Raw genomic sequence first — 18,293 nt, forward strand, 5'->3', positions numbered from 1 at the left:
TAATACACCAGGACCAACAACATTGCAGTGACTTCCCATCCTGTCACTCATTCCCGAAGCCCACCCCCTCCACCTGTCCATCAATGTGTGGGCCGGGACTGACCCCACCTGTCAATCACGCGGCGGGGCGGAACCATTGGTTACGTCAAATACACCAGAGGGGCGGGTCATGTAGCAGAGGCGGGGTTAGACTGTCAGCACCCGTCGATCATGCCTCAGTGACCAATCATGCGGCAGAGGCGGGGTTAGACTGTCAACACCCGTCAATCATGCCTCAGTGACCAATCATGCGGCAGAGGCGGGGTTAGACTGTCAACACCCGTCAATCATGCCTCAGTGACCAGTCATGCGGCAGAGGCGGGGTTAGACGTTAGTGACCGGAGTTTGCAGATGCTGGAATCTGGACTCAGCGGGACGAGCAGCATTTGTGGGGGCAGGGGGATGGTGGACGTTTCGGGTCAGGACCCTGCATCGTGACTTAGACATTTACTGCCTGTCAATCGAGCCACAGGGGTGGGGTTAGACCGGGCCCGCCCGTTAGTTATACCACAAGGCTGGGCCAATCTGTTCTAGTCTGTCAATCATGCAGCGACGCAGTGGTCTGACTGCCTGCCAATCACTCAGTAGAGACGGTTATTGGTCCTACTATCTGCCAATCACTCAGTAGAGGCGGGTATTAGTCCTACTATCTGCCAATCACTCAGTAGAGGCGGGTGTTGGTCCTTACCTGGCATCAATTGATCGGGGCATTTGTTGGTCACTGCCTGTCAATCACTCGGTAGGGCGTACGCGGGTCTCATTGCCTGCCAATCACAGTAGGGGCGGGCGTTAGTCTTACACAACCTCCCAGTGAGGGCGGGGCTAGTTTCGTCGTACGTTAGGGTAGGTCAGGCCGCCTGTCAGTCATGCGCCGGGGCGGGCCGAGCACCGGGAAGCGCGCCGTGGGCCGGACGCTGCTCGGTGCCGCCTCCCTGCTGGGCCTGCTGACGCGGAGCTGCCGGGCGCTGGGCCCGTGTGTGGGCTGAAGGCCGGAGGATGGACGCGGTGTTCCGCAGTGAGGAGATGTGCCTGGCCCAGCTCTTCCTGCAGGCCGCCTCGGCCTACGACTGCGTCAGCGAGCTGGGGGAGGCCGGCCTGGTGGAGTTCCGAGACGTGAGTGGCCCGGGCCCGTCCTTCACTGACGAGTAACCCTGCCTACCGGGGCCCCTCACTACTCGTAACCCCTGCTTATTGTAGTCCTTCAGTAACTAGTAACTTTTATTAACTAGTAACCCTGCCAACTGTACTTCCCTCGCTAACTAGTAACCCTGCCGACTGTAGTCCCTCACTTAATAGTAATCCTGCTTATTGTCGTCCTTGACTAACTAGTAACCCCGTAACTAATAACCCTGCTTATTGTGCTCCGTCACTAACTAGCAGACAACCAAACCTGACTTGTAACCCCAATCCTGTAATTAGTAATGGAAAAGCAACAAGTTGTGGGTGTTGGTAATCTGAACATTACTATTTATCCTCCTTACTGGTTAGCAGTATCCTAACTAGTGATCTCATTGATTAATTGGCTGTTACATTTACTAATGATCCTGTTACTGACTGTCAATTCCCACTCACTGTTATATTTGGTTATGTAATAACTACCTGCCACAGTATAAAACCTGATCAGTAATTTGTGGTATGTGGTCAATGTTCTGCTGCTCCAGTTGACTGGGTACTGGCCCCTTCTATTTGCAGTAACCCTGGCAGTCAGTGACTGCATTAGTTACTGGTGGAGAACTCTCGCCCACTGACTCCTCCTATGAGGAGTTTCTGCTGTGTTCATGACATCTGTGACCTGGAAATGGAGTAATTGACAGCTTTGCAGAGGTGGGAAAGAGCTGCCTGTCCTTGTGTTAATTTGGTCTGGTACTAGGAACCAGTGCAAAAAGTCAAACACTGAAAGAAGCTACATGTTTGCAAGTCCATTTAGATGATAGCTTGGGCCAAAATTTACGAGGTGCCAAATGCCACATATATATTGTTGATCATTGTGAATGTTTTGTGATGCCAGCTCTTTTCACGTGCATGTGATTAAAACTAGATCGTGTTACTGTGCAGGACTCAGTTGAGTTGTGTGCATCTGCACATGTTTAATGCAGGTAAGATTACTCTGGCAGGGGATGTGTGTAAAAAGGCATCATCAATTGTGTGTGTAGAAGGGGGGGATGCTAAATAAATACTTGTCCAAATGTGCTTGGCTTGTTAAAGGAGCAGTCATGTTGTGATCAGGTTTGTAAAATGAGGCTGTCGCTGGCTCTTGCTGCATGTTATGATGGTAGATTTTCAACAGCACACTTCTAAATATATGAAGTGATTGCTGCATGAGTTTATAGCTGACTGTGTTAATGTATACAACACCCCCATCCCTACCTCCAATCCTGTCCCCTCTCAACCTCTTCCACTCTAGGTAGAACAGACCCAGCCTCTCCATCTCCATAACTGAACTGTTCCATTCCAGGCAATATCCTGGTGAATCTCCTCTGCACCCTCTCCAGTGTTATCACATCCTTCCTATAGTGTGGTAACCAGAACTGCACAGTGCTCCAGCTGAGGTCTGACTAATGTTTTATAAAGTTGGACCATAATCTCGCTGCTCTTGTATTCACTGCCCTTGCTAATGCAGGCCAGTATCCCATATGCCATCCTAACCTGCACTGCCTCCTTCAAGAATATTTGGATGTACGCCAAAGTCCTTCTGTTCCACAACACTCCCTAGGCCACCATTCATGGTGTACATCATAGAGTCTGTCATATGACTCTATCCTAGTCTCAAATTTATCTGGATTAAACTCCATCTGCCATTTCTCAGCCCATTTCACCAACACATTGATATCTCTCTGTAGCCTAAGACCACCCTCCACACTGGCAACAACTCAGCCAATCTTCTTGTCATCTGTGAACTTACTGACCGTGCCTCCTCCATCTACAACCAAATCATTCCTGTATTAGAAAAAAAATTAAGGATTACAAACAGCAAGGATTCCAAAACTGATCCTTGTGGAATATCACTAGTTACAGGCATCTGATCACAAAAACTACCCTCTCTTCTATTGCCAATCCAATTTTGGATCCAATTTGCCAAGCACCCTAGCCTTTTGGAACAGTCCCCCATGCAGGATCTTGTTACAGGCCTTGCTGAAGTCCACATAAACTACTTCTACTGCACTGCCCTCGTCAGTGCACTTAGTTACCTCATCAAAACATTAAAGTCAGACAGGATCTGCCCTGGACAAAGTTATGCTGGCAATCTGATTTGTCCTTGCCTAACCAAGTGATCATTAATCCTGACCCTTAGAATTTTTTCTAATAACTTTCCTACTACTGATGTTAGGCTCACAGGTTTGTAATTATCTTCTTGAAAAGGGAACCACATTTGCTGTCCTCCGGTCAAGATACCTCACTTGTGTCCAGCAAAGATTTAAAAGTTACAGGCAGAGCCCCAGCAATCTCTTTCCTTGCCTCCTGTAGCAGCCTGGGATAAGTCTCATCCAGCCCTGGGGATTTATCCATTGAGGTATTGAGTACCTCCTCTTTATTTATGGAGACCCACACTAGAATTTCACTTTCCCCTTGCTGAGTTCTCCAACTACAAAGTTTGCTTCCTTTGTGAATACTGATGAAAAGAATTCATGTAGGACCTCACCTACACCTTCTGACCATGCACAGATCGCCCCTGCTGTCGCAAATGGGCCCTACTCTTTCCCTGCTTATTCTTCTGTCAATATACTTGTAAAACATCTTTGGATTTACCCCCCACTTTGTTTTCCCTCATTCCTGTGGCCCCCTCACCCCTTCTCTTTCCCCTTCCCCACCCTCACGACCTGCTCATCACCTCCCTCTGGTTCCCCACCACCTTCACTTTATTCCATGGTCTATCAGATTCCTTCAGCCCTTTGCCTCTTCCACCTATCACCTCCCAGCTTCTCGCATCATTCCCTTTTATCCTCGCCTCCCTCACCCACCTACCTTCCTCCTCTCACCTGGATTCACATATCACCTGCCGGCTTGTGCTTTTCCCCCTCCTAGTTTTCTATCCTGTCTTCTGCCCTATGAAGGGCCTCGACCCGGAGCATTGACTGTTTATTTCCCTCCACAGATGCTGTCTGACCTGCTGAGTTCCTCCAGCAGTTTGTGTGTGTTGCTCCAGATTCCAGCATCTGCAGAATCTCTTGTGTCTTTGGATTTACCTTAATCCTGTCTGCCGGTGATATTTTGTGACTACTCTTTGACTTCCTAATTTCCATTTAAAACATCTCCCTACACTTTTTATACCCTTGACTGGCCTTCCCTGTCTTTCGTTCTCTATACCTACCCTATTTTCACTTTATCCAGCCCTCAACATCCAGGATTTCTGTACTTGTTACCTCTGGCTTTTGCCCTTACAGGAATATGTTGGCCTGAACTCTTGCTGTTTCTTATTTGAATACCCTGGTGTTTGTGTCTATGTGCAGCTCACACTCCCCTGCAAGCTATGTCCTTTGTAAGCTGCATGTTTCTTGGACAGATATCAAATACAAGTGGTGTGGGGATTGTTTGATTTGTCATGGTCGGAGCAGTTTGCAATATAGCGGAGATTTAGTGTGCTTCACCAGACCAGGGAGTGCCTCAGTGCAACATTTGGGAGTTGCTTCGTTCTCCCTTCATAGCATCTGTGAATGTTAAAGAATGTTCTGTGACATCTTCACCTAATGCCCAGCTTGGTGATACTAACGATGTATCTATGTAGGAAATGATGACATAATGAAACTAATTATTCAGCAGTTTTATAAATAGTAGAATTCTCGTTTAACACATCTGAACTTTATTCTGTTAGAGAACCTAATTTCATTATTTCTCCTCCTCCAGCTCAATCCTAATGTGACCACCTTTCAGCGCAAGTTTGTCAGTGAGATGAGGAGATGTGAGGAAATGGAGAAGACTCTAGGTAGGTTTGTCAACATCTGCCTTGGTGGGAGATTCACTTATATTTGTTTAATAAGGTATGGTGCTGCCCTCAAGTTTGCTGCCTGCACGTTTAGCAATGTTTAATGCTTGTGTCTGTGGGCCTTGCCTCACCACTTTAAAACCTGTGCCCCTACTGCCCTCCTTGCATCTGTCAGGGAATGATGTGTGTTCCCTTGGGAATGGGGATTATATATTCCAAGTCATGGTTGTATGTGAATTGGGCTGATTGTTTTCCCATCACCTCTGCTCTTTTCTTTATGGTTGGGAGAGGGCATAAGTTTAAGGGTTCTGTTGAAAAAGCCATGGGAAGTTATTGCACAATATCTTGTAATTGTACAGACTATGACCATAAAATGGCAGATAACATGGAAATTGATTTAATTATTGATAGCAGGATAGTCCTAGGTTGCAGAATAATATTGATCAGCTCGCAAGTTGGGTGAAGCAAACAAGGATCAGTGCTGGGACCTCTGTTTGTGTGTGATAGATAATATATACGTAATTAATTTGGGTGAAAATGTAGGAGGTCAGATTAGGAAGTTTACTGCCGACGAAAAAATTGGTCAAGTTGTGGTCAGTGATGAAGGTTGTCAAAAGATTCAGCATGTGCCATGTGATAGTGAAGGCAGGAATAGGAGGAGGTGGCAGATAAATGCGTGGCTGAGAAGCTGGTGCAGGAGGGAGGGTTTTAGATTTCTGGATCATTGGGATCTCTTCTCGGGAAGGTGGGACCTGTACAGAGAGGACGGGTTACACCCGAACCAGAAGGGGGCCAATGTCCTTGCGGCGAGATTTGCTAGGGTGGTACAGGAGGGTTTAAACTAGTTTGTGAGGGGGAAGGGAACCGGAGGAGTAGGTCAGAAGAAGAAGGGAATGGGGAAAAGTTAGATCAAACAGGTAGAGAGGCTTTGGGGAAGGAGAAGCGGAATACAGGCTATAAAAGTAGTAAGGTAGATGGACTGAAGTGTGTTTACTTAAATGCAAGAAGTGTCAGGAATAAGGGGGATGAACTGAGGGCTTGGATAAATATGGGGGACTATGATATCGTGGCTATTACTGAGACGTGGCTGACGTCAGGAGAGGAGTGGATATTGAATATTCCTGGTTTTCGGTGTTTTAAGAGGGATAGGGAAGGGGGAGAAGAGGAGGAGGGGTGGCGATACTGGTCAGGGACACTGTTACGGCTGTGGAAAAGATGGATGTTGTAGAAGGATCATCTCTAGGGTCCGTATGGGTGGAATTAAGGAACAAGAAAGGAGCAGTTACTCTACTAGGAGTATTCTATAAGCCCCCCGGTAGCAGTAGAGATATAGAGGAGCAGATTGGCAGGCAGTGTTTGGAGAGAAGCAAAAATAACAGGGTTGTTATAATGGGAGACTTCAACTTCCCAAATATAGACTAGAACCTGCTTAGTGCCAAAGGTTTAGATGGGACGGAATTTGTTAAGTGTGTCCAGGAGGGATTCCTGACGCAGTATGTTGACAGGCCGACTACAGGGAATGCCATGTTAGATCTAGTTTTAGGAAATGAACCGGGTCAGGTGAAGGATCTATTGGTGGGTGAGCATTTGGGGGACAGTGACCATTGCTCCATAACCTTTAAAATTGTCATGGACAGGGACAGGTGCAGAGAGGACAAGAGGTTTTTCAATTGGGGAAGGGCGAACTACGAGCCTATAAGGAGAGAACTTGGGAGTGTAAATTGGGATGTCCTTTTTGAAGGAAAATGTACCATGGAGATGTGGTCGATGTTCAGGGATCTTATGCAGGATGTTAGGGATAAATATGTCCCGGTGAGGCAGAGAAGGAACGGCAGGGTGAAGGAACCGTGGGTGACGAGAGAGGTGGAATGACTTGTTAGGGAGAAGAAGGTAGCATACGTGAGGTATAAGCAGCAAGGTTCAGACAGGGCCCGTGAGGAATATAGGGTAGTGAGGAAGGAACTTAAGAAAGGGCTGAGGAGAGCTAGAAGGGGACATGAAAAGGCGTTGGCTAGTAGGGTTAAGGAAAATCCCAAGGCCTTTTTCAAGTACGTGAAGGGTAGGAGGATGGCTAGGGTAAAGGTAGGTCCGATTAAGGACAAAGGTGGGAGAATTTGCCTGGAGGCGGCAGAAGTGGGAGAAGTTCTCAATGAGTACTTCTCTTCGGTATTCACCAGGGAGAGGGGTCTTGATGACGCGGAAGGGAGTGCTGGTAGGGGTAATGTTCTTGAGGTTGTAGATATCAAGAGAGAGGATGTGTTGAAGTTGTTAAATAATATTAAGACAGATAAATCTCCGGGGCCTGATGGGATTTTCCCCAGGCTGCTTCGAGAGGCTAGGGAGGAGATTGTTGAACCGCTGGTAAGGATCTTTGAGTCCTCGTTGTCCACGGGGATGGTGCCAGAGGATTGGAAGGTTGCGAATGTTGTCCCCTTGTTCAAAAAAGGTAATAGGGATAGGCTAGGGAATTATAGACCGGTGAGTCTCACGTCTGTGGTGGGTAAGCTGTTAGGATTCTAAGGGATAGGATTTATGAACACCTAGAGAATCATGGACTGATTAGGGACAGGCAGCATGGCTTTGTGAAGGGAAGATCTTGCCTCACAAGCCCGATAGAGTTCTTTGAGGAGGTGACCAGGAAGATTGATGAGGGCAGTGCGGTGGATGTGGTTTACATGGATTTTAGTAAGGCATTTGATAAGGTTCCTCGTGGTAGGCTTCTTCAGATGGTCAGAGGCCAAGGGATCCAAGGAAGCTTGGCTGTGTGGATTAGGAATTGGCTTGCATGTAGAAAGCAGAGGGTTGTGGTGGAAGGAGTGCCCTCGGATTGGAAGGCAGTGACTAGTGGTGTCTGGCAGGGATCGGTTCCAGGACCTCTACTTTTTGTGATATTTATAGATGACTTAGATGAGGGGGTGGAGGGCTGGGTTAGTAAGTTTGCGGACGACACTAAGATAGGCGGTGTTGTGGATAGTGTGGAGGGCTGTCGGAGCTTACAGAGGGATATTGATAGGATGCAGAGCTGGGCTGACAAGTGGCAGATGGAGTTCAATCCGGAGAAGTGTGAGGTGGTACACTTTGGAAGGACAAACTCCAGGGCAGAGTACTGGGTAAATGGCAAGGTACTTGGCAGTGTGGAAGAGCAGAGGGATCTGGGGGTTCATATTCACAGTTCATTGAAAGTTGCCTCACAGGTGGAAAGAGCAGTTAAGAAGGCCTATGGGATGTTGGCTTTCATAAGTCGCGGGATTGAGTTTAAGAGCTGCGAGGTGATGATGCAGCTTTACAAAACTCTGGTTAGACCACACTTAGAGTACTGTGTCCAGTTCTGGTCGCCTCATTATAGGAAGGATGTGGAGGCGTTGGAGAGGGTGCAGAGGAGATTTACCAGGATGCTGCCTGGATTAGAGAGTATTGAATATGAGGAGAGGCTTAAGGTGCTAGGGCTTTATTCACTGGAAAGGAGGAGGATGAGAGGAGACATGATAGTGGTATATAAAATACTGAGAGGAATAGATAGAGTAGACATTCAGCGCCTCCTTCCCAGGGCACCAATGCTCAAGACGAGAGGTCATGGCTTTAAGGTTATGGGTGGGAGGTTCAGGGGAGATGTCAGGGGGAGGTTTTCACCCAGAGAGTGGTTGGTGCATGGAATGCGCTGCCTGGGGTGGTGGTGGAGGCAGATACATTGAACAGGTTCAAGAGCTTGTTGGATAGGCATATGGAGGAGTGTGGGATGGGGGGATATGCAGGAGGAAGGGGTTAGGTAGTGTGAGGGTGGTTTGATGGATGGCACAACATGGTGGGCCAAAGGGCCTGTTTTGTGCTGTATGGTTCTATGATATAGATCAGTTGGAAATGTGGGCAGAGAGATGGCAAATAGAGTTTAAACCCGACAAGTATGAAGTGTTGTGCATTGGGAGCTCAAATGCAAGGGAAAAGTATACAGTAAATGGCAGGACCCTTAGGAGCACTGATGTATAGAGGGATCTAAGGGCACAAGTCCATAGATGCATGAAAGTGGTAACGCAAATAGATATGGTGGTAAATTGGTTTATTATTGTCGCATACTAAGGTACAGATCATTTCATATCAATGCATTGAGGTAGTAGAAGGGTAAACAATAACAGAATGTAGAATAAAGTGTTACATTTACAGAGAAAGTACAGTGCAGGTAGACAATAAGGTGCAAGGCCATAGCGAGGTAGATTGTGAGGTCAAAAGTCCATCTAATCATACTAGGGGACTGTTCAGTAGTCTTATAACAGCAGGATAGAAGCTGTCCTTGAGCCTGGTGGTACGTGCTTTCAGGCTTTTATATCTCCTGCTTGATGGGAGGGGGGAGAAGAGAGAATGTCCAGGGTGGGTGGGGGGGGGTCTTTGATCATGTTGGCTGCTTTACTGAGGCAGTGAGAAGTGTAGATAGAGTCTATGGAGGGGAGGCTGGTTTCTGTGATGTGCTGAGCTGTGTCCACAACTCTTTGCAGTTCCTTGTGGTCTCAGGCAGAGCAGTTGTCATACTAAGCTGTGATGCATCTGGATAAGGTGCTTTCTCGATTAAAAATTGGTGAGGCTCAAAGAGGACGTGCCAAATTTCTTCCACCTCCTGAGGAAGTAGAGGTGCTGCTGAGCTTTCTCGGCCATGGCATCTGCGTGGTTGGACCAGGACAGGCTATTGGTGAAGGCATATGGCATACTCTCCTTCATTGGTGAGGGTATTGATTATAAAAGTTTGGAAGTTATATTGAGGCTGTTTAATATGTTTGTTAGGCTGTGTTTGGAGTATAGTGTGTAGTTCTGGTTGCTGCATTGATGAAAAGATGTGGAGGCTTTGAGGCGGGTGCAGAAGAGGTTCACTAGGATGCTGTCTGGATTAGAGTGTTGGCTATAAGGAGAGGTTGTACAAACTTGAATTGTTTTCTCTGGAGCATCAAAGGCTGAGGGGTGATCTGATAGAAGTTTATAAAATTACAAGAGGCATAGACAGGGTAGATAATCAAAGTCTTTTTCCCAGGGTGGAAATGTCAAATACCAGGGGACTTGGCTCTCAGGTGAGAGGGGGGACGTTTAAAGAAGATTTATGTGGCAAGTTTTTTTACTCAGTGGTGGGTGCCTGGAACGTGCTGCCAGGACAAGTGTTGGAAGCAGATACGACAGCAATGTTTAAGAGGCATTTAGATACATGAATGAGAGGGATAGGGACCATGTGCAGGCAGAGGGCAGTGGTGGAGAGTTGTTACTCTGACCAGAGGTCTGTGACCACTAGTTCTCTGCAGGGGTCAGTGCTGGGACCTTTGTGGTTTATCATCATGGTCAGTATAGACATGGTGGGCTGAAGGGCCTGTTCCTGTGCTGTACTGTTCTATGAATAGCCATGAATGATAAAGTAGACAAGGCACAGGATCAGTCATGATTTTACTGAAGGCTCAAGGGGCTGGCACAGTAGTTACTTCTATTTCTCAAGCTGTTGAGGTCAAGGTCTGCATGTGTCGGAGCTTCAATGCCTGGTGCTAACACATTACCCGGGGAGTGGTCCTGGCTATCACTGAGGAGGTCTGTGCAGTCGTTTGATCTTCATTCTGTGCATCTTATTTGAACCTTTCCCAAATGCTGTGATGGGAGAGTAGCTCTGTCTCTGATCTGAACACTTACCTCTTTCAGTCCCTCTCTAATTTTATTTTGAATTTTTGGTGGAATGGAGTGGAACAGGATCCTGAAGAAATGAATCTGTCTTTTGAACAGTGAGATGCTTTGTTCTGCTGCAGTGTGGTCTTGAATGGATTATGGAAGGATATTCTCATTTCCTCTTGAATTTGAACATGTGATCTCCTTATCCATGCTGTTGTGGTGGTGCATTGAGTGCATGGTTCTGTGTGCTTGGCCGTTTTGTTTGACGTGCAGTTATCATTGAAACTAATTTTATGACGTGCGTTATGCACATGATGCAGAGTGTGAGACACTGAACTGATTGAACAGACTCAATGCACAGTGCTGGCTCTATTGCTCAGGCAAGGAGATAAAGTTTGCCTTATCATCCCCTCATGCACTCGCATCCAATGAATTAGTTTGGGCTGCAGCCTCAAAGCATACTTGGTAGTGAGCTTGCAATTTGTCATGAGGAGAGGCATGGAGTCACACAGCATGGAAACAGGCCCTTGGCCCAACTGGTCCATGCTGTCCAAGATTCCCATCTAAGCTTGTCCCATTTGGCCCATATCCCTCTGAACCTTTCCTATCCATGTGAGTGATGGATTCCTGTGCTTCAGTTAGAGAAGGATAAATCCAATGGATGTCAATCTGAGAGAGCCTGCAGCTGTGGAGAGAGTTAACCATCCCGGTCACAGTGGTACAGCAAGAGGGTGAGGAGTGACACAAGGATAGGAGGCCATTTACCAACCCCTCCCCATTGTGAGATTGAAGTTGATGAGTTACTAACTCCATCTGGAAGCTGATTCTCCAAACTTCAACATTCTGAAGTTTGATTTCTGATGGTGAACAACCCTCCCCCACCATCAGGGACATCTTCAAGAGATGGTGTCTCAAGAAGGTGGCGTCCTTCAGTAAGGACCTTCACCATCTGGGACATGCCCTCTTATCATTACTACCATCAGGGAGGAGGTACAGGAGCCTGAAGACCCACACTCAACAGCTTTTTCCTCCTCTGCCATTGGATTTTTGAATGGTCCATGAACACTACTTCACTTTTTGTGCACAATTTACTTATTTTGTAATTTATAGTTATTTTATGTCTTTGCATTGTACTGCTGCCACAGAACAACAAATTTCACTATATATAAGTCAGTGATAATGAACCAGGTTCTGAAGTGTACCCATTTGATTCTGTTTTCTGGTCTCCTAACTTTACTGTCCCCAGCTGCAGCCCTTCCTCCATCACAATGATGGGCAGTGTATTGGCTCTGCACCCCCACCCCTTCACTGATGGTCTGAGATTGACTGCTGCAATGTGTTCTGACCAGCTCCACGATTGTCTTTTTATGGTAATGTATGGTTTTCCTTTGTGTTTCAGGTTACTTGTTGCAAGAAATTAAAAGGGCAGATATAACTCTGATGGATGGTGAAGTGAATCCTGTTGCCCCGCTGCCGAAGCATGTTTTAAAGATACAAGTTAGTACCTACTCCCTCTGTGTGCTGCGTGGCTGAGTAGCTTCAATGTGAAGTTTATCCCACCTTTCTTCCTCATTCATGTTCTGCTGTTTAACTGGGGCTGTGGGAGGTGGTGACTCGTCCTCAGGGCTCCAGTGACATGGTTACAGTCGCAAGTCCCATCGTCAGCTCTTCTTTAACACCCAGCTTCCAGGATGCAACTCAAACTGATGGATAGTCTTTGTTTAATTCTCAAAGTGTAAAATCCTTTACTTCGTCAACAAAATTTACTGACTGGGGAATTGTGACCACAAGCCTGTGCTGGTCCCACTGGTTTAATACACTAGTGCATAAATATGTCATAGCTGAAAATAAATGCACCAACATGTACCAATCAGCTATCATTAAAACAGAACCACTGCAGTGTCATTAAGTTCACAGTAGTGAAGTCATCAGTCCTAATCCTTTTGCTCTGCCCTTCCCACAAATACTTTCTTTCTCTCTTGCCAATTCCTTTTCAATGACACAGTCCTTACCATATTCCATTGCATTAAAATTACTGTGTTCTCATGGCCCTGTGAAAAGATTTTATTGAGACTTGCAGTTGCTGTACGTTGGACTTAGCATGCATGTACAGCAAGTAATTGGAAAGGCTGTTGGAATGTTTGCCTTTATTGCTAAGGGTATGGAGTAAAAAGTAAGAAAGATTTGATGCAACTTTATGGAGGACTGGCAAGACTGTACATGGAGCACTGTGTAGGATTTTGGTCTCATGTTAGGAAGGGTGTATGTACATTGGAGGCTCTTCAGTGAAGATTCCGGAGATGAAGAAGTGGATCTGGAGAGAGTTGAGCTGGTTGGGCCTGTTGTACTTGCTGGAGTTTAGAAGAATGAGAGATGATATTACATTTTTAAAAAAATTTTATTTACAGCGTGGTAACAGGCCCTTCCGGTCCAATGAGTCCGTGCCGCCCATTTTAAACTCAAATTAACCTACCCATACGTCTTTGCAATGTGGGAGGAAACCCACCCACCCAGACACGGGAGGATGTACAAACTCCTTACAGACAGCGACGGGAATCGAACCCCTATCACTGGCGCTGTAATAGCGTCGCGCTAACTGCTACGCTACTATGCTGCCCCATATTGAAGCAAGCTTCTAAGGACAACTGCCAGGGTGGATTACGAGAGGATATTTTCCCTTGTGTGGTTATCCAGAGCCAGGAGGCACAGTTTCATGAAATTCTGAGGGGGATTGACAGGGTGGCTACTGAGAAGAATGTTTCCCTTGTGGGGTTCTCTAAGGCGTGTAGTTCAGAATAAGTAGTGGCACGTTTAACTGGAGATGGTGAGGCTGTGGAATTCTCTACCTCAGAGAGCTGTGAGGTAAAGTCCTTAAATAAATAAGGAGATGACAGACCTTTGAGCTGCAAGGGAGTCGAGTGGATTGGGCAGATGGCTGAATAGTGGTGTTGAGGCCAAGGTTCGATCAGCTGTGGTTATAACAAATGGCAGAGCTATCTTGAGGGCTCAGTTGGCGTGCTCCTGTTTCTTGTGTTTTATGTAAAATTACAAAATTTTGGCCTCCTGTGGGATCAAATTCCTTTCCATCTGTCTTAAATGGTAGACTTATTCTGAAGCTATGCTCTTGGAGAATCCCACAAGGTAAGCATACTTCTCAGTAGTTTCCCTGTCAATTCCTCTCCATCTCATCTTTTAATAAGATCCCTCGTTCTTCTAAACTCCATTGATAAAGACACAACCTGCTTGACCTGTCCTCATAAGACAATGGTGAACCTTATCTCCCATGCCTCTGCAGGGAGACCAAGACTTTTCACAGTGCTCGTGTGGTCTTGCATACAGTTGCAACAAGACCTCCCACTTATTATTTTGTACTGAATTCCAACATTCCATTTGCTTCCTTGTTTCCCTGCAACTTGGAGGCATTGGAAAGGGTGCAGAGGAGATTTACCAGGATGCTGCCTGGATTGGAGAGTACGAATTATGAGGAGAGACTAAGGGAGCTAGGGCTTTACTCATTGGAGAGGAGGAGGATGATAGAGGTATACAAAATATTAAGAGGAATAGATAGAGTGGACAGCCAGCGCCTCTTTCCCAGGGCACCAATGCTCAATACAAGAGGGCATGGCTTTAAAGTAATGGGTGGGAATTTCAAGGGAGATATCAGAGGGAGGTTTTTCACCCAGAAAGTGGTTGGTGCATGGAATGAGCTGCCTGGGGCGGTGGTGGAGGCTGATACATTGGACAAGTTCAAGAGATTGTTAGATAAGCATATGGAGGAATTTAAAATAGAGGGATATGTGGGAGGAAGGGGTTAGATAGTCTTAGGTGTGGTTTAAAGGTCGGCACAACACGGTGGGCCGAAGGGCCTGTATTGTGCTGTATTATTCTATGGTTCTATGCTTTATAAAAGGCACACAGTATGCTTTTATTTGCTGTGGCATAGAATATAGGAGCAGGGAAGCTAAGCTCAAACTGTCTGCACTGGTGATTTGACCACAGCTTGAGTGCTACATAGAGTTCTAGTTGAAGGAAAAATATGGTTGCATTGGAAGGCTGCTGAGGAGATTTCAGGGTGTTGCTATGACTGGAAAATTTTATGGTTAGAAGTATAATTGGAGAGGCTGGGGTTTTCTGTGGGATAGGCTGAGGGGAGACTTAGTTGAGGTGCAGAGAACTATAAGGAGCATGGAAGGACCTGTTTCACTTAACAGAGGGGTCATAGATTTAAAGTAATTGGCGGAAAGCTTGGAGGGGAGGTGAAGGAAGCTTTCAACCCAGAGGATGTTGGGGTCACAACCTGGCTGCCTGAGAGAGTGGGTGAGCCAGAAGCCCTTAACATTTCAACAGTACCTGCTTGTGTATCGGGGACCGAATAAGTGCTGCAAAGTTGGGTCAGGCTGGTTGCCCTTTTTCAACCAGCACAGACACACGTTGCCTCTTGTGCTGTAAAAAGTTTACTTGGATTTTCAGGCAGATTCTGCTGGAAAGTATGCAGGAAGACAGTTATTAAACTTGAAGCAAAAAATGCTGGAAATACTCAGCAGGTCAGCCTGCATCTGTGGGAGGAAAAGCAGAGCTCGTGCTTCATTTCTTTGACCTGACTGCTGAGTATTTCCAGAATTTTCTGTTTTTATCTCAGATTTCCTGCATCTACAGTTTTTATTTGTTTTTTTGTTGTTAAAATTATATATATTGAGGGGCTGAGCAGTTTAAGATGTTCCATGTAACAGCCTGTGAGACCCATCAGTGGAAATGTTGCTTCACAACGTGTCCAGAACATAGAAAACCTACAGCACAATTCAGGCCCTTCGGCCCACAAAGCTATGCTGAACATGTCCCTACCCTAGAAATTACTAGGCTTACCCATAGCCCTCTATTTTTCTCAGCTCCATGTACCTATCCAACAGTCTCTTAAAAGACCCTATCGTATCCACCTCCACCACTGCTGCCAGCAGCGCATTCCACGCACTCACCACTCTGAGTAAAAAAAAACTTACCCCTGACATCTCCTCTATATCTACTCCCCAGCACCTTAAACCTATGTCCTCTTGTGGCCACCATTTCAGCTCTGGGGAAAAGCCTCTGACTATCTACCCGATCAATACCTCTCATCATCTTATATACTTCTATCAGGTCCCCCCCTCATCCTCCGTCGCTCCAAGGAGAAAAGGCCGAGTTCCCTCAACCTGCTTTCATAAGGCATGCTCCGCATTCCAGGCAGCATCCTTGTAAATCTCCTCTGCACCCTTTCTATGGCTTCCACATCCTTCCTGTAGTGAGGTGACCAGAACTGAGCACAGTACTCCAAGTGGGGTCTGACCAGGGACCTATATAGCTGCAACAATACCTCTCGGCTCCTAAATTCAATTCCCTGATTGATGAAGGACAATGCACCATATGCCGCCTTAACCACAGAGTCAACCTGCACAGCTGCTTTTGAGCGTCCTATGGACTCAGACCCCAAGATCCCTCTGATCCTCCTCACTGCCAAGAGTCCTACCATTAGTACTATACTCTGCCATCATATTTGACGTACCAAAATGAACCACTTCACACTTATCTGGGTTGAACTGCATCTGCCACTTCTCAGCCCAACTTTGTATCTCATCTATGTAACCTCTGACAGCCCTCCAAACTATCCACAACACCCCAACCTTTGTGTCATCTGCAAACTTACTAACCCACCCCTCCACTTCCTCATCCAGGTCGTTTATAAAAAATCACAAAGAGCAAGGGTCCCAGTACAGATCCCTGAGGTACACCACTGGTCACTGACCTCCACGCAGAATATGACCCTTCAACAACCACTCTTTGCCTTCTGTGGGCCAGCCAGTTCTGGATCCACACTGCAATGTCCCCTTGGATCCCATGCCTCCTTACTTTCTCAATAAGCCTTGCATAGGGTACCTTATCAAACGCCTTGCTGAAATCCATATACACTACATGTACTGCTCTCCCTTCATCGATGTGTTTAGTCACATCCTCAAAAAATTCAATCAGGCTAGTAAGGCAGGACCTACCCTTGACAAAGCCATGCTGACTATTCCTAATCATATTATACCTCTCCAAATGTTCATAAATCCTGCCTCTCAGGATCTTCTCCATTAGCTTACCAACCACTGACGTAAGACTCACTGGTCTATAATTCCCTGGGCTATCCCTACTCCCTTTCTTATAAAGGAACAACATCCGCAACCCTCCAATCTTCCGGAACCTCTCCCATCTCCATCAACGATGCAAAGATCATCGTCAGAAGCTCCGCAGTCTCTTCCCTTGCCTCCCACAGCAGCCTGGGGTACATCTCATGCAGTCCCGGTGACTTACCCAACTTGATGCTTTCCAAAAGTTTCAGCACCTCCTCTTTCCTAACATCTACATGCTCAAGCTTTTCAGGCCGCTGCAAGTCCCCACTACAATCCCCCAGATCTTTTTCCATAGTGAATACTGACGTAAAGTATTCATGAAGTACCTCCGCTACTTCTTCCAGATCCACTGCTGCACTTGATAGGCCCTATTCTTTCGCATCTTATCCTCTTGCTCCTTCACATACTTGTAGAATGCCTTGGGGTTTCCTTAATCCTGTCCGCCAAGGCCTTCTCTTGCCCCCTTCTGGCTCTCCTAATCTTCTTAAGCTCCTTTGTATTAGCCTTGTACTCTTCCAGATCTCTAACATTACCTAGCTCTCCGTACCTTTTGTGGCTTTTCTTTTCCTTTTGACTAGATTTATTATAGCCTTTGTACACCACGGTTCCTGTATCCTCTCGTGACTCCCCTGTCTCATTGGAACATGCCTATGCAGAACTCCTCACAAATATCCCCTGAATATTTGCCACATTTCTTCCATACTTTTCCCTGAGAACATCTGTTTCCAATTTGATCTTCCAACTTCCTGCCTGAGAGCCTCATAATTCCCCTTACTCCAAGTAAACACCTTTCTAGCCTGTCTGTTCCTGTCCCTCTCTAGTGCTAACGTAAAGGAGATAGAATTATGATCACTATCACCAAAATGTTCATCCACTGAGAGATCTGACACCTGACCAGGTTCATTTCCCAATACCACATCAAGCACAGCCTCTCGTCTTGTAGGCCTATCTACATATTGTGTCAAGAATCCTTCCTGAACCCACTTAACAAACTCCACCCCATCTAAACCCTCACGGTCTGGAGATGCCAATCGATGTTTGGGAAAATCCCCCATCCCAACAACTCTGTTATTCTCACACCTTTCTAGGATCTGCTTCCCTATCTGCTCCTCAATATCCCTGATACTATTGGGTGGCCTATTGTGCATCTGTTTTGGTTTCAGGAACAACTGCAGCAGCTGGAGGCAGAGCTGAGAGAGGTGACTAAAAACAAGGAGACTCTGAAGAGGAATTTTCTCGAGCTTACTGAGTATAATCACATGCTGAGAGTAACCCAGGACTTCGTGAAAAGAACCTCGGAAGTGAGTATACAGTGGATGAAAATCAGAAAAACTGGAGATGCTGTATATCTGAAATAAAAACAGAATGCTGAGTGTTTCCAGCATTTTCTGTCTGTAGTGGTGATGGGCTACTGACTTGTGTTTCATGACAGACCAGCACATTGTTGCACCATTCGTCTGAAAGCTGTTGATTCCAAATTAAAAAGTGGAAAGTTGCTATCGTTTTCCTCCAGTAATCGATGTTGGACAGTTTATCAGGAACAGACAATAATTTAGTTAGCT

At 46.3% G+C, this 18,293-nt stretch overlaps 1 protein-coding gene across 1 annotated transcript in view; it reads left to right on the forward strand.

The window, feature by feature from the left end:
- The first annotated feature begins 924 nt into the window (after positions 1 to 924).
- Positions 925 to 18,293, forward strand: part of atp6v0a2b (ATPase H+ transporting V0 subunit a2b) — a 46,233-nt gene continuing 28,864 nt past the window's right edge. Inside the window, exons 1-4 of the mRNA XM_052032384.1 lie at positions 925 to 1,152; positions 4,882 to 4,960; positions 11,988 to 12,085; positions 17,895 to 18,032. Coding sequence (XP_051888344.1) covers positions 1,036 to 1,152; positions 4,882 to 4,960; positions 11,988 to 12,085; positions 17,895 to 18,032 — 432 coding nt within the window. The 5' untranslated portion in view covers positions 925 to 1,035. The remainder of the gene's footprint in view (positions 1,153 to 4,881; positions 4,961 to 11,987; positions 12,086 to 17,894; positions 18,033 to 18,293) is intronic.

This window comes from Pristis pectinata, chromosome 17 (genome assembly GCF_009764475.1).
Source record: "Pristis pectinata isolate sPriPec2 chromosome 17, sPriPec2.1.pri, whole genome shotgun sequence".
Classification (NCBI taxonomy): domain Eukaryota; kingdom Metazoa; phylum Chordata; class Chondrichthyes; order Rhinopristiformes; family Pristidae; genus Pristis; species Pristis pectinata.